Genomic DNA, 21,061 nt, shown 5'->3' with positions numbered 1-21,061 from the left:
AAATGATGAATCCCAGAGAAAAACCCCCAAAAAACCTCTGATATCTAAATAATTACCATGAACCACATGATGAACTAAGAGGGGAAGATTTAAAACCCACTAAACAAGAGGTAAACGAGATCACCAGATAAATAAAAAAAGGCTTAAAACAGACTCACCATATTTACAATTCCCATTAAATTACACATAAATAAATATATACATACATGAACACTGATTCCCTTATATAATAACCGTGAATCGTGTTGCAATAGAAAGTTCAAGTTGGTCGCTTTACCTTGGACAGGAAAAAGTTCTACAACTGAAGATATGACATGGAACCGCTTGTGTTTTGTGTTCAAGTTTATTCACAATACTGATAAAATGTCATCAGTCCTCTTTGCCTTTTGTCTGTCTGCTGTTGCTGTTGTACTTTTTCACTTTTTTCTTTCGTTTTTAGTATGGCTACAATCTTAACTGAAGTTTATGTAAGGGAAGGTGGTGATTCAGTCCGGTGAAGCTCATAGAATTTTAAAGTATTATTTATTTCTTTTTGTTTTTTTTTTTTTTAATTTTTAATATATTTTTAGAAAAAAAAGTCCTTTTCTTTTTTGTTTTATTTTTTGTTGTTTTTTTTTTCTCCTTTTGTTTTATTTAAAAAAAAGTTCACAAACTCAAGACAGAACTTTTTCTCTTTGCTGGCTCCGTCCCCCTGTTCTGTTCTCTTAGGCTCCAAACTGGGGTTAAACGATGGTGGCAGTGGGAAGAGAGGGGAATTTAAGCAGGAGCAAATGGAAATGTGGATGCTGGGAAGGGGTGTGGAGAGAGGGCAGAGCAGTCCTGCAGAGTCAGAGAACAGGACTGGCAGAAGGACGCTCATTCTGTTGCTGTAGCCTGGGGTGCTGGGTGCCGGGGAGAGGGAGGAGGGAGATGAATGGATCGATGGCCTATGAGGGGGAAGGGAGAGGAGCGTGTGTGGGGGGGATCCTCACTTTCGGTGCTTCTCCTCTTTGTCGCCGCTTTTGGTGCTGTTGTCTGTGTGGCTGTTGGGGTTGTTGCTGAGGTACATTTTGTCCATGGCCTTGAGCGCCTCGGTGAGATAGTTCTGCAGGGCGGTGACGGCAGCGCACACCGCCGGGCTCCCAAAGCCGTGCGAGATGAGGTTGAAGTGGGTCAGGCAGCTCTGGATGCCCGGCTCCAAAATGGGGTTGGGCCGCGAGTTCCCCAGGGGAGATCGGTCCTGAGCCAGCAGGTCGGTGAACTCTTTACAGATCTGTCTGTAGCACAAATGGAGCAGAGAGACAGAGGGAGGGAGGGAGGGAGGGAGGGAGGGAGGGAGGGAGGGAGGGAGGGAGGGAGGGAGGGAGGGAGGGAGGGAGGGAGAGAAATGAACCATCACTGGCGGCAGCAAAGCTCATGCATTCTCCCTGCTAGACTGCACAAGCCCCTGGACCAAGGGGGTTCCTGCTCCTGAGCATACACACTCTCCTTTCTCCCTCTCCTCTCTATGCATCCTTCCCCAATTCTCACATTTCCCCAGCACGCACAAACCTCTTCCCTTCACCTTGCATGCACAGACAACAGCACACCCACCACACATCACACCCCAGCCCCATCCAACACACCGGCAGGCAACAGGAACATGGAGACACATGCCTCTTGCCCCACCACTCTCTGTATCTCAACCCCCAACACTCTTCACAAACACACATCCCTTCCCTGCTGGGGTTTGGAGCACAGACACAGTTTAAAGTTCCTGAGCAGGCTTAATAGACAGGCTGTGATATCCAAAGGTAAGCTAAGGGATTTATCCATATCTTAGAAGATTCCTTTTTTAGGGGGAAGCCAGAGAGAGATAGGGCCCTCTTCCTTCACAAGGCTGAAACACACACCTGTGTGTCATGAAGAATGAGTGAGGGCAAAGCTGGCAAGTGAGGATTTAAATTAGGGTATTCTGAAACATTTATATATGTAAATGTCTATCTCCAAATCCAAAGGGACCTTTCCACAGAGGGGAAAGCTGACGCTAACCAGCGCCTGGAAATTTCCTTCCAGGGAGGTGAAAAGGGAGGATATGAGGGCATGGTGCAGAAGATAGGTTATATCACCCACTCACTGCACAAATGGTTGGAGAAATAACACACCTTACAGCAAGAGAGCTCAGAGGCATGTTGAAACAGTTTGTATTCTAAAACCCACGTTAATGTCTTCCAGCCATAAAGCAGCTCCCATCTCCTGCTTGTGTCCTCTGGCACTGTGCCCTTTGGTGACACCTCTGTTGGTAATTAAGGGCTACTAAACAACCCTTTTAATTTCCAGCAAACATACCAAAACAATAATTTTCTTTTCACACACCACCTGGAAGTCTAGGCAGCCCCACCAACAATAAACTCTGCTAGCATTTTAACTGCGTACAGATTGTCATTTAAAATATATTTTTAATATCCCTGTATTAGCTAAGTAACAGTGCTGCCTAGGCAGGAAGAACCATTCCCGGTTTTAATGAACTGAAATTGGTTTAATGTGCCAGTTTTATTTTACTGTCAATGGGAAGACTTCCCCTACTACTTAAATTGATAAGCTAAGTGAATAGGCCCAGAAGATGTTTTGCTTTGAAGAATTACTGCTTTTTCTGTAACTAAACATCCACTCTCAATTTGCACAATTCACATTCAAGGTAATCTGCACAAACAGACTTGGAGGAAACCAAGCTCTCCTATACCAGGAGAGCCAACACACACCCTCACAACTTACAAAGCCATCAGCCACTGGTTATGCAGAAAACAAATATCTTCACAAATAAAAGCCCCAAACTCAAGTTTGTCCCCCTCCCTTATTTCTAAGCAACATGCCAGAAAGTTAAATGTCTTACTTTGTAGCTAGAAGCATGTTTTTTCTTGTGACTTGCTCGTTTGGATCGGAATGTTGTCGGTTGAGAAATTCAGCTACTGCTTTGGCAGGAAATTCTGTCTCACAAACGTACCCAAAATCTCTAGCTAGATGTACTGCTTCTCCTGAATAGGGAGGCACGGGTGGGGATGGAAAGAAACACAGCTCATCAGTACACACTGAACAGAGGCAAAAATACAATTAAAAAAACCATTACATTCTACTTGGGCTTTTCTTCTCAAAAGCTTGGACATTTTCTCTTTGAAAAAGTTAGGGCCAGAAATGTTAATTAAATCTTATCTTGCAGTTTTCGTTGCTTCAGTTGAAGGCAATGCAAATGCATATTTTCATAACAACTGTTACGAGTGAAATCTCACATAAGAATTTTTAAAAGTTCACATTGACTAAGAGATACTTTTAGACAGACTGGCTCCATCCACCTAGAATGTGTGCTTCGATTTACATCTCCATACCTGTAGAGAGCCATTTATGTACATTTTATTCACAGCTATTTACTCTAAAAATGTGTTTGCCTCAGCCACATTTCTATATTCTTTTGCAATGCATCAATGATTAATATTGATCATAATTACTCCTAGAGCTCTTCTAAATAAAATGCATTAAACAGCTAAGTGTTTAAAATTTAACTTGATCGCATATAATTATATGTTCACCCCCAAACGATTAACCATGAGAATTTTAGGGTCATTCCACCGAGTCTGTCTGTTTTGTTGATTTTCAAATCTTTGGTTTTAATTTCCTGAACCAGTTGGTTTTTACTGCAGGGCTTCCTGCCATTAGCTCTAGCTCCGGAAGAACGCATGCGCCAATTAGAGCTTCAAAGCCTCAGTCCAGTGAGCTTGTTTCCATAAAATGGAGCGGATCATAAACAATAACAGTGCTCTAGAAACTGCCTCATCGCTATGGGACTTGAAGCCTCAGCAATGTTTATGCTATCATCTCCCCAGAATTAGCCACCATCACTAAGTTATCTGAAGATCAGGCCTCTGGTTTTGTTTTTTTAAAAAATCATTCTTTTCAAAGCCATTCTATGTGAAAGCCAAACAGAACAATGGATTACCATAAAACCTTCTCCATATTCATTAACATCACAAATAATGTTAAGCATCTACCAAATCTAGACTTTTTACAAGTTTTCCCCTCGTGATTTTTTTACCACAGCAGCGTGTCAATGCAATTGCAAAGCCTTTTCAGAAACATGAAGCCGTGGTAATTTTCACGTGGTATAAATATAGTTTGTTCACTAATCCTGATGTTTAAAAACATGACGCCTGGCATCATCACACAGCGCGTCTTTCCCCGTCCCTTTGAACATGAAACATTTCTCGCAGAATGAGAAGCGACAACAAAACAAATTCCTGCCTACACAACCAAACTTAAGCTGAATCTGGACAGCTCAGGCTGAGCTTAAAAGCACTTTACAAACTGAACCAGTTAAAAATGCAGCCGAACTCGAAAGTAAGGGGAAAGGAGAGGGGTCTCTCTGCAGGCCTCAGACATACTTTGTGTCAGCCAGTGTGACACAGCCACTGCTTCAAAATTAAATGACTGCAAACTCTTGAGCTTCCCACCTCCCCATACAGACAGCACAGGACATTCCAAGGCATTAAAGCAAGTTGCACCTTTTCCAGCCAAAGCAGAGGAGAATGATACAGCCAAGGGAACATGTGTTCTGAAAATGTGAACCAAAAGGGAGTGGGGGCTGGCAGTGGTGCAACTTTGAGGCTTTCAGGACACCATTAATTCATGGCTGAGGTCAAGGATTCCCAAATTAATTCAGGAAGTAATGGTCACGCATTTCTCAAATGCAGATGTCAGAAAAGTTAAATGATTTACTGTTATGTGGCTGCAGGCTGGGAGGGAAAACAAACTTAAAGTAGCTGCAGCTTCTGACATTTAAAATTGCTTGGTTGTCCACCTGTGGCAGAAGAACAGCAGTGAAGTATTAGAGGCTCTGCTGCCCCTAACTTTCAACTCGATATTCATGGGTCTCTTATGGGGCTCACAAGCCCTTCATATCTCCCTTCACAGGGATCCTTCCCATGCTGCTCCCAATGGGATCTGCTTACTCCACAGAGGGATTATTCATTTGAATGAGTGAGCAAGATGGGGCCCTGAAAACATCTAGCTCAGAAACTTAAAAGCAAATAAATAATAGAACGCTTTGCTGAGACTGCAGGACTCACACAAACCCATTTCAGGTTATAACAAAAAAGCAAAGGCACACAATTAACCTGATCTTTTTTTGAGACACAGAAAATAACGCCCTTCCAAATGCCAGTAAGCAGCACCAACTCTGGGAAAAGAGAAAGAAACCCCGAACAACCCAACAGCAAATCTTCTCCCATTTGGCAAAAGTAACAGGCACATTTTCCAAAGGAGCCCTCCCAACTCTTGGAGTCACTTACCCTCCACGAGCGAGGTGAGCAAGGTAACGTTAGCAGCTTTACGCCTCCCGGCTGGTAGGTTTAGTCCTATTTTGTCCAGTTTCTCCCTCAGAGATCTCCCTCCGTTTTTAGACTTTGCCCTGCTCCACACAGAAAGGCATTGAGAAATGGGGCTTGGGGGAACACCTGCTCCTACTTTGGCTCCCGCCCACACATGCCCCCAACACATCATTTTCCAGGGAAGGGAATAAAATGTTTAGGCACAAGGGATGGGATGCATGGCTGTGGGAGGTTCAAGACCAACTGTTGCTGAAAGCTGAATCCCACGTATAGGGATGGTGCTTTGGATCACACCTCAAGAACAGCGGCCCTCACTAAGGTCTAGATCATCCCAGGAGCTGATGCGGAGCTCTGAGGTGTCTCCCTGAGCTCCCAAGGTGCCATGGACACAGGGGCAGCTTCTCCCAGGGCGTGAAGGGAGTGGGATGATTTGCAGGGCCGGCAGCCCAAGAGCATCACTGCCCGAACTCCAAACTCTATGTAGCCCATCTGTGGCTTCGAAGCAGAGCTGGGCTAAGCGGGGCTGCAGAGATGGGAGCTGCTTTAATTAATCCTGGATGGTATTCCCTGCCCAGGCACTGCCTAATTGCCTGGGTGAGGCCACCACAGGGTGGGAGCCCATGGCAGGGTGCCCGCCACTAAGCCGTTCCTGGGGATACGTGTGTGTGTGTGTGTGTGTGTGTGTGTGTGTGTGTGTGCCCGTGGGGGTGTTCATGGCCACGAGAGGGACGGGGACACGCAGGGCCCCGCCGGCGGGGTTCCGGGGGCCGCGCAAGGCCGCGCGTTGCCATGGCGACAGCGCCCGGGCCCCCTCCCGCCGCCCGGCCGCTCTGCCCCGCCGGCCGCGCGCGCCCCGCCCCCTAGCGGCGACCGCCGCACTCCCCCCGCGCCGCCGCCCCGCGTGGGCGCTCGTCCCCCGCCTTCCCTGCCTCCATCCCTATCCCTATCCCTCCCTCCCTGCCTGCCTGCCTCCCGCACGGCGCGGCCCGGCATCCCGCCTCCCGCGTCCCCCCGCCTCTCACCTCCGGAGCACTCCGCCCAGCAGGGAGGCGTTGAGGCACTCGGGCGGCGACAGGCGTCTCTGCACTTCCGCCACCGTGACCTTGTACTTGGAGGTGGAGCTGAGCAGCGAGAGGCGGCCCGGCACCGAGCAGAAGACCTCGTTGGGGTTCACCACCCCGCCGAAGAGCGCGTCCTTGTTGATGGGGATGGAGGAGACGGCGTTGTTGTTAGACTTGGAGAGGGACACGGGGCCTGCAGGGAGGGAGGAGCAGGGAGGTGAGGGTGAGGAGCGGGCGGGGAGCCGGGGAGGGAGGGGAAGCAGCCGAGCCGCTCTCTGCGGCCAGCCCCGGCCCGCACCGCCTGCGGGGCAGCGGGGACGCAGCGGGGGCACCCCTCCCCTTTCCCGTCGGGAGGCGCAGGGAGAGAGCCGGACATCCCTCGACCCGCAGCGGGGAAATTGAGAAGACCCCGCTGCAGCCCCCGTCGGGCGCCGACGCCGGGGTGCCGCACGCCGGTACCCCCGTTTCGGGCCGGCAGTGCCCGGGCAGCGGCGCAGGACGTGCGGCAAGCCCGGGGCCCCGCCAGCGCACAAATTTAGACACGGAAAAGCCGTAACTCGGCGGAGGACCGGCACCCCAAAATACAGCTCAGTCCCTGCCCGGCGGCGGCCGGCGGGGAGGTGCCGCCGTTCGGTGCCTCGGGTCCCGGGCGCCTTCCCTTTCTCCTCTGCCTTAGCCCGCTCCGCTTGGCGGGCGCAGTCCAACCAAGCGGGGGGCTCTCTCCGTTTTGGATAGATCACTTGTGACATTAATAGCTCTGGGAAGGCTAATAGATACAACAGGAGTTAAACGAACTCTTGAGATTACTAATAAAAGAGCCAATTATCATGTCGACTTGGAAAGACCATCTCTTAAGATTTATCCCTTGCACATCTAATTTGACGTGACAAAGGCTTTACGGGCGGGGGGTGGGGGGGTATGAAACTTCAGGTTCGCTGGCTGTACGGCAATTAGGGTTAGAGAGGAGAGTGCCTCTACTCATCACCTTTCTCCTGTGGTGGCCTGGGTACCCAAATTCCAGGTGGCCACGCAGCCACAGCAGCCCTCAGAGCAGCAGGAGCTAGCTGTGCCTTCCACCCCGCCAGTTTTACTCCAGCAGCCTTCTCACTACACAGCGTCCAAACACAAAACCCATCACTTGCCACCAAGAACCTGCTTGTGAACAAAATGCCCTGTGCCACCTTTCTCAATCTTTCGATTGTCCAAAGAACGACGGGAAATGAAAATCGAGTGAAATTTCGCAATAAATATTTAGCACGATTTGGATACCAGCTTCCAAGCAATTCAATTCCAAGTGAAGCAAGCGCACAAAGCCAACGAAAACCAAACCACCCTAACCACCGACAGACATCAGTTTCCAGAAACTCGCCCCTTGTTCTCCACCAGTCCCACCTCATCACCGGCGTGATTTAAATAAGAAAACCCGAAGGAGGGGGAACAACGATTTCACGTTCACAGCTCCAGTTTACCAAAAACGATTCAAGCCCTCCGCTCAGCCAGATGCATGGGGCAAACCATGAAGCCAAATTGTTCGCTAAAGCACTAAAAGACCGGCTCGGATTTTCTAGATCATCTGCTAACATTTTTCCTCGTTAACGGCAATAATAATTTAAATATCCGGCAAACGTGGCCATTTAAGAGGGCGGATTTCAACACACATCGCCCGTTTTTCTTTGCTTCCAACCTTTCTCGGCCAGCAGTACATGCCAGAGGAAGGCGCCCGGGGCCGGGGGGCTGGAGGGGAGAGGGGGGAGGCCGGGTGAGTCCTCCCAGCGAGCAGTCCCCAGCCTGTGACGACATGTTTGGTATGCGCAAGGAAACAGCTTACCTTTCTTAATTACAGTTTGATCTGGGATGTTAATACCGGGGTCTTCTACGTGCTGCAACAAAAGGAACAGGCAGGGATGTCAGTGCACAACCACAACAAAAGGCAGGGAGGGCCGAGCTGGGATGGGGTGAGGGAGAAGTTTTGTGCTCTCCCCGTTCCTGGGCACGCTGTGGGGAGGGAAACAACAGATCCTGCACGGAAAGGGATAGATGGGGGGGAGAAGGGAGGCAGGAGATTTGTGGGAGGTTTCCTTCATCGAGAGGAATCCTGCATCCCTCCCAGCTCTTCCCCCGAACCCAAGAAAAAATACAATAAACCACTCACACCCCCGGGGCCCGAGTGGCCTTAAGCTTCTGCGGGCTCCCTCCTGCCGTCCGTCCCTTCCCTCCTCCCCGGGAAGCAGCCCCGGCCCGGCCCGGCCCTTGCCCGGGGCGCTGCGCCCGCTCCGTGTCCGTGTCCGTGTCCGCGCCCGCGGGAGGGAAGCACAAAGGAGCGGAGCCCCGCGCAGCCCCGGGCCCCCACTATTGTCCCCGCGCAGGGTCCGCGGCCGCGGTACAGCTGCGCTTCGCGCGGCCGAGTCGCGACGTGATTAGAAAGTCAAATGAAATCATGTTTTCTAATTCCAAAAACTGACAGGCAATATAATGTCTGGCTGTGTTTACAAATTAACACCAGCGCTGCTGAGATAGAAGATTTCGCAATCGTTACAAAACCCAGGCATTACCATTTAAAAAACTATTACTTCCTTCTCTAGTCTTTGTCCAACAATAATACTGATTCTAACATTTTCCATTCTGTCTTGGATTTATGCTCCTGTTAATTGTGCCTGATCTCAATGATTCCGGGTGGATGGTACTAAGTTGCTTTATTACAGGTTTTATTATACTCAATGCTCTCATTTGTAACTTGCCTAAAGTGCTTCTGGATTTAAGTATAATTAAATTGAGAAATGTTCAGAAATGACTAGTGCTGCAGTTCTTGTGTTTTAACTATATGGGGAAATATGATCCCTTTATGCATGCACCCTAAACCCATAAAGTAAATGTAGTGTGGCATAATACTTTTATTTGTGTTATTTCTACACATATTCCGTACAGGGACGACTGTTAAGTTTAAAATCCCACAGAGATATTTACGATTAAATAATTTTCACCGTCTACTTGACTTTCTTAAATATTAAGCAGTCGTTTTTATTAAAGGTTAACTGTTGCAGCAGCGGAAAAATTCTAAAATTATCCTCCCAACTCAGATTTCTGTAACGGATTTTTTTTTTTAGCCAGATAAAACACACCTAAAAGATGCACCCTCTTGTTTTATACTCTCCTTCACGAAGCCTGCTGATTCAGCCTTACAGAGAAAAAAAATGGCTAGACTGGCTCAAGGATTTAAACCAGATGGCATTTGGTTTTCACGAAGTATAGCAATGCTATTAATTCATAGATCTGAAGAGGAGGCTTCCTGAATCAGCCCACTGCCATGGAGCACAACTGAGGAGAGGGAGAATTCAGGAGAACATTTTAGGTCATGTTTTCCTACAGCAATCAGGGGATGGCAGTCAACAAATTAGTTTATTCATACGATTGCCTCCATGTTATTTTATATCAAGTTTAAAGAGTCGACCTGCTTTTAACAGATCCAAATTGCTTACTAAATCCTCCACTTTGGAAAATGTATGCGTTTATTGCAAAACTGCTAAACACAACCAGCAATTTTCTGTGGCTAATTTAGCCAGATGAGGGCTGTAATAAATTCACTATTTTCTCTGAGTATAATTTACAAAAGATTTCAAAATGACCCCCAAAAATAGGTAAGTTCATCTGAACATTATCCTTGCAACACGAAACTGTACTCATTAAACTGTCAGCGAATATATTGTTGTAATATTTGATCCTGTAATTTGGGATGGCATTTCGGCAAAAATCACATCCAGATACCACAGTTCCCTCCTCCTCTTTCCTCCTGCAAGTCGAGCAGCTTCAGTCCCTCAGCATGAGCTCTGTGGGCTTTAATAAATTTATTGCCATGTTCTAATTCCATTTTCAGGGAGAAACCCAGAAAGATGAACTTTGATCACGACCTATCGTGTTGCATAAGGCCACTTTCCTAACTGAACAATAGCCCTGGCTTGCTTTGTAAGTAGCCTGTGCGCTAATGTCATGCTTAATTAGAAATCATTTTTAAAGTCTGTACTCATCGATAATAGAATTAGGTTCCCCCAAATAATGCATCCTCCAATAGGCTCCCAACATTTGATTTAATATAGGGTGTAGCAGGTCTGACTCAAATTCGATAACCTATAGGTAATGATTTATGAGGTCATCCCTTTGCACCGCTACTAAAAGAAGGCGGCAGCATTTTAGTACACCTCTTCCCTGATTTGTCAATTAATTCCTTTAGAGAAGAGGATCTGCCCATACCCCCTTATAACTTTGTATGTGGTTATTCCATATGCCAATCCTGTAATCACAGGAAACAAATTTTTCCTTCTTAGGCCACTTTCACCCATTTTCCCCCCACCCCCCCTTTACATTTGTGAGATCTCGTTAAATGTCCTCACAGGCATTTCAGACTAGTGTCTTTCCCAAGGCAGTAAGAAATCCCGAAATGCACGGCTCTGTGGTGATATTATATATTCTTCCAATCGTAACAGCTTATTGTCATTGAGAAGGAAAGATATTGTTAACGATGACAGTAATTTGATTTATTTATATTTTAGTGGGCAAGTTAGCAGGGAGACGTCGCTCAGGGACGAGAGCTGGGAGAACCTTTTGTTCTAGGTGGGGGCTTCACTTTTCCCTGGGGGACGGGGAGGGGGCGAGTTCTCTTCTTCCCTTCCGCTTTTATTTTTTTGGAGGGGGGGCGGGGGGTTCCCCTCGCTCCCTTCCTCCCTCCCTCCCTTCCTCCCTCTCCCCCCGACGTTGATCTCCCGCGGTAAGAGGGACGAGTGGGCTCCGGGGCGACCCCTTGGCTTACCGGCACGTCCTCGATGGCGTGGGGGATGGAGTGCAGGGGCAGGTCGGCCAGCCCCGAGCCCAGCCCGTGCGGGGCGTGCAGCAGGTCGTCGTGCCGCCGGTAGTCCCTGCGCGGGTCGAGCCCCGAGAGCTGGTGGGGCAAGCCGCGGTGCGTGTGGAGCAGCCCCGTCTCCTGGCTCTGCCTCTGTCCCGGCCATCCTGGGTGCTGGGGCTGCGGCTGGGCGTGCAGGGGGTTGAGGCTGTACGGGTCGTTCACGTGGGAGTAGGGGTCCTGAGACTGGGGGTAGATGGGCTGGTAAGGGGGGGGGAAGTAGGGCGGCTGGAAGTCGGCGTTGGGGGTGTGCGAGAGCGGTGGGGCGCTGGTGTAGGGAGACTGACCCACGGTCCCCAGCTGGGGTAACCGCGCTGTCCCGTTGCTGGTACTGTCGTGGCGCTCCTGAGATGGGGAGCGGGAGCGGGGGGGGAGGGTTGGGGGGTGGAGGGTGCAGAGGAGGGGGAGGAGGGGGAGGGGAAAGGAGAAAAGAAAAACAAAGATAATATCAAACTGATTTTCCTCAAAATCGCCTCGAAAATTTCATCTATAGGGCGATGAGGGGCAAATCATCGTCTCCGAGGCGGAGAAAAGCAGATCTGGAGATCTCTCTGCCTGATTTCCCTTCCCAAATAATTAAGGGGCAGTCTCGCTTTTTAAAAAACCAATAATAACGGCAATAATGATAACAGCAATAATAGCAATGATTACAACAGGACAGCTTATAGTAATTAATAAAACAATGCGGCGATACAGCGCGGATTCACAACAGATCGTGCCCCGGCATTTCAGGAGCAGGTATTTCCCACAAATAAAAAGAATTATTCACAAGCGAGCATTATTGAAATAATAATTCTGCCACAACACAAAATCCTTCCTCTGGCCCTTAACAGAACCGAGATAAATACTGTCGCTGACATTACCGATCGCGTCCCAAGAAAACCCTGGAAAATCTAAACCCACTGCCATTTTGTTACCAGAAAACGCCGAAATAGCCTCCAAACAAACCGGTAGTTCCCCCTTAGAGTTTTAGCAATGTTTCGGGGAGAAAGCACTGCCATGGTTCCCCCTGCTACGGGGGGAGCCGGACCGCGGGTGCCCGGCGGAGCCCCGGGCTGCGATTTGGGAGCGGAGCGGAGTGGGCAGCGCGGCCCGGCCGCCGGGGAAGCGGAGGAATGCGGCGGGCGGCCAGGGGAAGCGCCGCCGCCCCGACGGGCGAGCGGCACCGAAACGAGCCCGGGCACGGCTCTGCCGGCTCTCGACACCGGGCACAGGAGCCCGCACGAACGTCTGGGGCAATAGGAATGGCCTCCACGGAGGAGGATTCGAAGGGAAGAACCACGGTCCCGAAACAGAGGAACGAGAAAGCGAAAATACTACGTTTGCAGGTGGCGAGGTTAAGGAATCGAAGCGGTAAGGTCCAAGCAAAGCCTTTTGCCTTTTGCCGTTCGCTCGAAGCAGACCAAAGGGGGGGAAAAAAGGGGGGGAAAAAAGGGGGGGTGAGGGGGAGGGAAGAAAAGAAAAATAAAGAGAGAAAGGGCAAAACGTAAACCACCGAATTTATTAAAATGAACGAAAGGAAAAAAAAGCCCTCTCCGGAAAGCTGGGTATGAAACCCCCACTGCCACCGCCGACAACAATAGCAACACCCAGCGCGCACCGAGCCCCCTCCGAGAGAAACGTGAAGCAACTCACCATAGCCGAAAAACTGTGCACTAACATCTGCGAAGAGTCGGGGGTTACAAGTCAAGGCAGAAAAAACAACAAGAAGGCAGAGGAAAGGGACCGGCGAAGCGCGCAGCCCCCGGCGGAGCCCCGCGGGTGCGGGCGCGGCGCGGGCGCGGAGGGAGCGCGGCCGGAGCCGGCGCTAGGCGCGGGCGGCAGGACCGGGGCGCCGGGGCTGCTCCTGCACCGCGGGCGCGCCACGATAATCCATCAGAACTTGCACCGATCTCTGCTGCCCTTCATCGGGTGATCCCAAGGCGAGCTCTCTATCCTGGCGCGGTGTGAGGAGTCAAAGTTGGTTGCTTTTTCTTTTGTTTTTTTTTGTTTGGTTTGGTTTTTTTTTTTTTTTTTTTTTTTGTTGTTGTTTGGCGCTTTTTTTCCTTTTTTTTTTTTTTTTTTTTTTAGCGTGTGTGTGTTTGTTTCTTAATCCTTTTTTTTTTCCTCTGACTCTTTCTTTTTCTCCTTTGACTTAGCTGCTGGTTCACTTGAGCTCCTAATAACAGATCTGCTGCCTTCCTGGAGACTCCTAATAGCAGATATTCATGACTATTAATATTACACGAACACTTAATAAGGGAAGAATGGCTGGAAATCGAGCGTGAAGCGAGAAGGCAACTCAAGGCAGAGCCTGTTCTAAATGACGTCCATTGAATGAAGAATCAGTGTATCTAATCAGAGATGGGGGAGAGGGAGAGGGAGAGAGAGACAAAAAGGGAGAGAGAGGGAGCGGGAGAGAGAGAGGGGGCACATGCTGCTGCGTCTGACGAATCACAGGAAAGGGGCAACATTTTAAAAGGTTGCAGGGCATGCAAAAGTGAAAGAGAAAGAGATCCGGAGAGAGGGAGAGGGTGGGAGCCAGGAGGGGGGGTGCAGAAAGGGGGGGGGGGGGCGGGGAGGGAGTGGGAGAGACGGGCAGAAGGAGAGAGGGGAGGGGGCGCGGGATCCCCCCCTCATCCTTCCTCACCTTCCCTTCGCTTCCCTTCCCTTCCCCCCGGCTGCCGCCTCCCCGCGTCCCCAGCCCCGCAGTCCTTCGCGGGCGCACCTCGGGCTGCGGCTGCTGCGCGTAGCCGGCCTCAAAGCCCAGGGAGAAGAGCGGCTGCTCGCTTCCCGCTTGGTTCTTGCTGCCCTCGGCCGCACCGCCGCCGCCTTTGCGCGGGGTGGGCTCCGCGGGACCGCCCGCCGCCCCGTCCATGCCTGGACGGCGCCCCGCCGAGGGGCTCCCCTCGCCGCTGCCCCCGCGGCGGCCGCCCCGCGACGCCGAGCAGGCTCGCCTCCGTGCCCCACGTCCCGGAAACCGGCTGGGAAAGTTTTTTTGGGTGTCTCCCCCTCTGGGTGTCAGCCCTCCTCCTCCTCCTCCTCTTCCTCCGGTTGGAGCCCAGCGCAGAGACCAGCGGGCGCCCGGGGCGGGGGGGGCTGGGGAGCCCAAGGAGCATCCGCCGGGCTCCCCGCGGCCCCCCTCTCGGAGGATCCGGGAAGAGACGGAGGAAAAAGGCAGGAGGCAGCAAGGCGGGGAGGGAAGGAGGGCGGGAGGGACGCGGGGGGGAGCGGGAGCCGGGAAAAGAGGCAAGGCGAGCGCTTCTCCCGGCCCAGACAAGCCGGGGCTCCGGCGCAACCCGTCGGACTGGCTGTGCAACTCCCAAACAACTCCCTTAAAACAGGCACCGCTCCGCTCGCCGCCGCCGCTGCCCCGCCGCAGCCGCCGCGCCGCCGGCGCCCGGCCCCACGCTCCGCCCGCCCGCCCCGACCCCCCGGCGCTCCGGCCGCCCCGGGCTCCAGCGCCGCTGGCCCGGCTTCTCTGCCCTTCTTCGGGGCTTATCTTTGTTTTTCCTTTTTTTCCCTAATCTTTCACTCCTTTCTGTTTATTTTTTCCTTTTTTTTTTTTTTCTTTTTCATTTTAAGGCAGGTTGTACCCCCGGCGGGGTACAGCCACCCTCTTTTCCATCCTCTCTTAAAAGTGCTCTTGCACCGAGGTAAACACGGGGAGCCAGCCAGCCCCACACGTACGCGAACAGCCCGGCCGGTTCGCGGAGCGGCTGCTGCTCCCTCCGTGTTTGTTAACACCTCGGTGCGAAGACCCATTAACGCAAGGCAACAAAAGCCATTTGCGATGAAATCCACACGCTCGCACGTGTGCAAACTGGAAGACCGGTCCTGAGGGGAGGGAAGGGGATGAGGCACGCTTTCCACCCGAAACGCCGCTGAGGGGTATGTGGCTTTTTTTTCCGGATTGAAAAAAAAAAAATTAAAATCCAAAACACCAAAAAAACCCAACTCAGCTAACTAAAAAAAAAAAATTATTAAAAAAACATTACGCAACCCACAAACCCCAACACCCGACACCTCATTCATAGAAATCAAGCACCGGCCAACGAGTGGATCTAAAGCTCAGCTCCCGCATCGGGAGACAGCTTCATCCCAAACTCCATCCGGGACTAGATCACCAAATCACTTAGTCGGCGCTGAGCCTGCCGAGTCCTCGGTCCCTTCCCTAAACTACAGCATCGCCCAAAAACAGCGTCAGGGTCGGACGGGAGAGTGCCCCCTTGGAGCCAGAGATGCAGAGATGCATGTCGGCAAGGCTCCGCCGAGGCTGAGGGCATCTTCCCGCCTGGGTCACGACCAAACAGCGTTCACTTGCAAAGTAGAGTCCTTTATTGCGCGGTTTGAACCCACTGCACAGGCAACGTTTTCGAAACGGGTGACAATAGTATTCGTTGGTTTGAGACTAGGCATGGGTCCTGGGCATCGCTCTTCTTTTTCCTCTTCTTCTCCTTTTTGTCAGATTAAAAGACACTCGCCTCTTTGTAAAAATAGGGATGCACATACAGGCACAGAGAGAGATGCACGCGCACCATCTGTGCTGAACGGCTCCAAAACCGAATGAGGTGGATTTTATTTATTTTTTCCCAAGCGGTAAATTGCTATGTCTCAAACCCGTGGGAATGTGGCCCTGAAAATTAAGAGGCTGGGGGAACACTGCTCCCAAAACCCGTGATTTCATTTAGGTAGCTGAACCCTGTAAATTTGTGCAGCTCGGTATCATGAACCCGCAGATATATCGAAAAGGCTGCTTTTAAGCGTGGGTCCTGAGCCAATTTATTTGGATGCCTCGGGTACCTAGGGTGCAAGAATAATTCTCTTCCCTTTGTCTCTTGGCCCTCTCATTCATTCATGCGTCCATTCATTCAGCCAACCGCCTATCCATCCATCTATCCATCCATCCATCCATATGGATGAGTGTAGCATCCTACAAGAGCCTTATCTACGGAAGATCTACCTATAGACCAGGCTGCTTCAGGATCCTGTTTGCCTTTCCTCATACACTTCCGACAAAGCCGTGTTTCCACAAGCCCCGAAGTTCCTGAGGAAGGACCCCAGCCCCTCTCCGGCTGCAGGACCGCAAGGAAGCCTGGCGACGGAGCAGAAGTTTTCCTAAACGAAATTGAGAGACGGAGGGATGCTGAAGGCTCCCGCTTGTAGCTGTGGGGCCGGGGCTCTGCCCGGGCCCGGGGGAAGCGCTTACCTCACATTCCTCATACTTGATATTATCCGTCAGTTTCCAAAGCATTTTCATGGATTGGCGCGAGAGAGAGGATTTGGTTCTCCCTGCCTTGCCTCTCCCTACGGTGGCGGTGCCGGGCGGCGTGGGGAGCGCGGCTGGCGGAGGCTCGGCAGCGCTCCCGTCCGCGCTCGGAGATCTCCCTCTAATGGTGGAAACTTTTCCCTCTTCCAGCTCTTTACCCACAGTCTAATCGCCTCATTAGCATATCAACAACAGCCCAATTGCTCGCCAGCACAACAACCTGCAGCGATGGACACAGGTAGAAGGGACCCACGAGCAAGGGAAAAAAAAAATTAACGACAAAAAAAGATTTCTTCGCCTTGCCGAGCCCCGGCGCGGGGGGGCAGTGGGTCCTGTCTGTCTGCCTGCGGGCCGCTGTGTGCTTGCCAGCGGGGAGCAAAGCGGCCAGTGAAATCAGAGGCTCCCGTCAGATCCGCAGAAAGTTTGGGGCTAGCCATGAAGCCACCCCATGGGATTTATCTCTCCCCCTACCCACTTTTTTTTTTTTTTTTTTTTTTTTTTTTTTTTTTTTTTTTTTTTTTTTTTTTTTTCCACTGAGGTTAAAGGAAGCAAAGCGAGGAGAAACAAGACTCGTGTCCTGCTCGAAAGAGGTTATTGTCTGCGGAGGCTTCTGTTGCCCTCTGGATTTGGTCTTTTTTTTTTTTTTTTTTTTTTTTTGATATTTAAAAAGCTTCTTCCCTTCGCAAACTGCTTTATTTTTTTTTTTTTTTTCCCTTCTCGGCTCTGTTGGTTATTGGTCTTCAAAAAAAAAAAAACACCACCCCAAACAAATCCAACATTATCTCCCAAACAGAAGTGGGCGAGCGGTAAATTGACTGTAGCAGGAGCCAAAGTCTTTTGCAAGCACTTGAGCAAAAGGACAAAACAATGACCACAATAAAACTTTGGTACTTTCTTAGGTGGAGCCCTTCGTTTGCTTAACAATGTGCCGCTAAGGGAGCGCTCAGGCTGCCCTCCTGGGGGGCTTGCCTCTCCACCCTTCTCCTCTTTTATTTCCCCGGGTGCCCAGCCTTGATGCATCCATCGCAAGGCTTCGTTTCTCCCGTTTTTCTTCTTTTTTTATTTTCCCCCCTCATCTCTGAGCGATCCCTCGCTTCTCCGAAGGGCAGGGCATCCCTCTCGGCGGGGCTGGCGTGTCGGGCCTGGCGCAGCTCGCCGTGTCCCCAGGCGTCCCCAGGAGCCGGGCATCCCCACGGCTGCCTGCGCACCTGGCTGCCCTGCTGCGCACCGAAACTTCCTTTTGCCGACGGCAAAACCTGCCTCGTCGGCCTGGAAGACCCTCCCGGGGCCACCTACCCCCCGCCCTCCACGTCGGAGGAAAATTTACAGCCTCTAGGAGCGAATGGCCCCAGCGCTGCCGTGGGGAGCCGCAGCGGGCCCACGTGTGGCCACGCCGGGAAGGGTGGCAGAGCCCCCGGGCTCCCGGGACTGCTCCTTCTCACACACAAACATCCATGTCCCCTAAACGGATTTTTCTTTTTTCTCTTTCCCCTTCCCCCCTCCTCCACCATACTCCCACCCCCGATGCTCTTTTTCACCAGCGCTTTTGTCTACCACTGGCAGGAGAGTAAATTGTTGTTTTTACTCCCATTGAGGTTCAAATGGAGCTGGCAGATTAAGCCTAGTTAATGCCCCGGGGGGGTTCTGGAGATGAGAAAAAGAGGAGGGAAGGGGGCTGGCGAAGGGGCCCGTGGCCCCTCAGCGCCGTCCTGTCTGAACCGGGGCGGCCGAGAAAGGCTCCCACCCGGGACAGCCGCCCAGCTGCGGCCGCTCGGGGCTCCCGTGGGCCAAAGAAGGCCTGACCCTTTCGCCTTCTCTCCCGGAGCGCAGGGCTGCGCGGGGAGGGGGCGGCTTTCCCCGGAGATCCACGCAGGGCAGCGGGAGGCGATTCCCGCGGCCCGGCCCCTCCGGCCAGGCGGGGCGAGGGGGCCCCGCAGCGCCGCGGAGAAGGGGCAAGGAAGGCCGGGGTGTAAGGAAAAGTCAGGAATAGATTTCAAGGCAGATAACCCGTAAATTAGATTGCGCAAGAATTGATTTCAGTGAAAGAAAAGAAAAATCTCATTTTGATCGCTTTTTCGCACCGGTCTGATAAAAAGATGTTAGCCGATGTAAAAATAATTTAAATAACTTTTGTTTACTTATTTTGTTCCCTCATCGGTTTTTTTAGACGACTTGCTGCTACCCTAAAGAAATAAAAAAATAGGGTAGTCTAAGGAAAGACTTAGTCTAAGACTAATTCTGAAAGTTGGGAGCAGAAAAAGAAACCAGGCTTCCATATGGAACTGGACTGTCCTGGGGAAGAAATAAATTCTTTAAAAGTACTTTTGAAAAGAAAATCCCGTGTGCTTGAACAGGAAGGTGCATCTTCCCCTTCATTAGTCGGCAAACTGCGGTCATCCGGCCCGAGCGGACGGGCATCAGGGCGCTCCAGGGTTTTTCAAGGCTCTCCCGGTCCGTGAGCCTCGGGTAGCGTGTACTCCACACGTGTAGCCCGGCCCGTGGTGCGTGCGGGTTTCTTGGGGTCCGTGGGGCCGGCCGAGGCCCCGGCGGGCCGCGTGTTCCCCGCTTGGCCTCTTTGGCCGGTGGGTTCTGCTTTTCCCTTCAGCTCATTCCCGGGAGTGCTTTCCAGGGGCGCCCCCGGCGCATCTACTACCGGGTGGGAGCCGGCAGCGTTGTTTTTCCATGGGACAGGCTGGGGTGGGAGCTCGTAGGGAGCTTCAGCTCCCGCGGCTCTCCCTGATGCGCTCCGGGTCCCGCCGGTGCTGCGGCCCCGGCCCCGCGTGGGTCCCGCCGCGTCCCGTGGGCCGCCCCGGGCTCCGTGGCGGGCCGGCCCCGCAGGCCCCGGGCACACGGACCCGGGCGGGCACACGCCGCCCTCGGCCGGCCCACGCTGCCGGGGTCGTGTCACCCGCGGCGACAGCGGAGCAGCCCCGGCCCCTGTCGAGCCCAGTCCGCCGCTCTCTACCTGTTGCAGCCGGGCCTCACGAGGGCCCGCGGGCGGCTCCAGCAGCGAGGGCCGCAAAACGCCCAGCCCCAGCGTCAGGCTCGTCCCCAGCTCCCTGCGGGCCCGTCACCTCTCTCGCTCCAGCCCTGCCTCCCGTCCCAAAGTAACAATAAAGCCCCCCAGGGCAGAGGGTCACCTTACCTGCCAGTCCCCCATCTTGGCAAGGATAGACATCCTGGCTGCGGGCTCCGAGTCCCCAGGTCCCTGCCGGTCATGGACTGCGAGGGCAAGCCACTCGCCTGGGACGCCTGTGGGTAAATCCTCCCCTTACCTGAGCCGGGACTCTCTCACCTGGCCATAAAGAGCTGGGTGCTCCCTGCCCGCGCCTGCGCGCTGCCTCCGCGCTGCCTGCGCGCTGCTCCCCGCGCTCCCACCGCGCCCGCCCGGCCCCGCCGCTCCCGGGACACCGGCCCCGCCGCCCCCGGGGGCTCCGAGCGGGCCCCGGGCGTCCTGCAGCCGCCGGACCCCTGCCCGCTTGGCCACGGTGTCGCGTCCCGGCGCTGCCCCGGCCGGGTGAGCGCCCGGGGCTTCCAGCCGCGGGCAGAGGGCAGCGCTGTCCGCCCTGGGCTGGGGCTGGCGAGACCCCCAGGCTTCACCTTACCCCGGGGGGGCCGTGGAAGGTTATCGCGGGGGCAAGTTGTCAAGGAATACATGGACCTAGTAGTACTAGTACTAGCAATAATAATAGTAATAATAATAATAACAACAACAACAGTATCCCAGAAAGGCAAAGTACTGCGATGGCTGAACTAGCCCAGATGGGTGACGGAAGCACTGCAAATCGCCTGGGGAGTTCAGGGCCAAACAAAGACACCCCCCCACCCAGTGCAGACAGTCTTTCCAGCCCCCGGCGCGGGGGCCAGGAGGGGGCGGGCGGCAGCAGCGGGCGCACCAGGCCGGCCGGGGGCTGTCCCGCCGGGCTGCGCGGGAGCGGCGTGTGCCGAGGGACGCTGCGTCCCCCGGGGGAACCTGGCCTGCGACAGCCGGTGGCCTTTGGGCCTCTCCGTGTACGTACCCCTTGTCCCCGCCCACATTTTGTTGTTTTGTTTTTTTTTTTCCCCTCGGGGATTCAAGTGCCGAAGTGCCCTGGAAGATGGCCAGTGTGTCGCGCAGCCCTGATTTCACACCCCGAGAAAGGGAGGAAGCACGGACTCTGCCTCATGTCTAGGGGCAGGGCACTGGGGGCGTGGGGACGAGCATACTCCAGCTACAGGATTTGGGGGAGGGATGCAAACAACTTCCACTTCGCAGTTGCGCAGCGAGCCCTTTCACATTTCAGAGACAGGTGAATGGGGCATCGTGTCCCAGGTATGGGACAGCTTGAGGCTTCCTGGAGGTCGGGGTGCGTTGTCACTCACCAGTGAGGCTGGGCTGGGTCCTGGGCTGAGCCCAGTCTCCAGCAGCAGGAAGGGGATCACACCCCCTCGCCCCACCATGAGGGCTTGGATACAAGGACCCTACAGAAGGGAGTTCTTGCCCCGTCTCCAGGCAGGTGGGAAGAGGGAAGCAAGAGCTGGCACC

The 21,061-nt window shown here is 53.0% G+C and overlaps 1 protein-coding gene across 3 annotated transcripts; it reads right to left on the bottom strand.

Annotated features, from left to right (window-relative positions):
* Positions 1-492: 492 nt before the first annotated feature.
* Positions 493-19,775, bottom strand: TFAP2A (transcription factor AP-2 alpha). Of its 3 annotated transcripts, none has more exons than XM_058805738.1 (7): positions 19,682-19,775; positions 11,199-11,633; positions 8,226-8,277; positions 6,359-6,590; positions 5,298-5,416; positions 2,852-2,993; positions 493-1,256 (listed from the first exon to the last, which is right to left on the bottom strand). In XM_058805738.1, exons 1-7 carry the CDS (start codon positions 19,712-19,714, stop codon positions 968-970), a joined length of 1,302 nt encoding a protein of 433 aa, XP_058661721.1. In that variant the 5' UTR covers positions 19,715-19,775; the 3' UTR covers positions 493-967. The 3 variants fall into 3 exon arrangements, with proteins under 3 accessions (XP_058661721.1, XP_058661737.1, XP_058661729.1); XM_058805754.1 differs by having other exon boundaries at positions 493-1,252; XM_058805746.1 differs by lacking the exon at positions 19,682-19,775 and adding an exon at positions 12,924-13,006.
* Positions 19,776-21,061: the final 1,286 nt, after the last annotated feature.

The sequence above is a fragment of the Ammospiza caudacuta genome, chromosome 1 (assembly GCF_027887145.1).
Source record: "Ammospiza caudacuta isolate bAmmCau1 chromosome 1, bAmmCau1.pri, whole genome shotgun sequence".
In the NCBI taxonomy this organism is placed as follows: Eukaryota; Metazoa; Chordata; class Aves; order Passeriformes; family Passerellidae; genus Ammospiza; species Ammospiza caudacuta.
Note: the sequence above shows the minus strand (reverse complement) of the source record. Positions and strands in the feature narration are given on the sequence as shown.

Bases quoted from the DNA above. Each gene is read 5' to 3' on its own strand.
- TFAP2A (XM_058805738.1), bottom strand. From the start codon at position 19,714: ATGTCTATCCTTGCCAAGATGGGGGACTGGCAG. The intron at 8,278-11,198 runs GTAAGCCAAGGG...CTTTTGTTGCAG, and splicing joins ACGCCATCGAGGACGTGCCG to CACGTAGAAGACCCCGGTAT. The intron at 5,417-6,358 runs GTGAGAGGCGGG...TGTGTGGAGCAG, and splicing joins CTGGGCGGAGTGCTCCGGAG to GGCAAAGTCTAAAAACGGAG.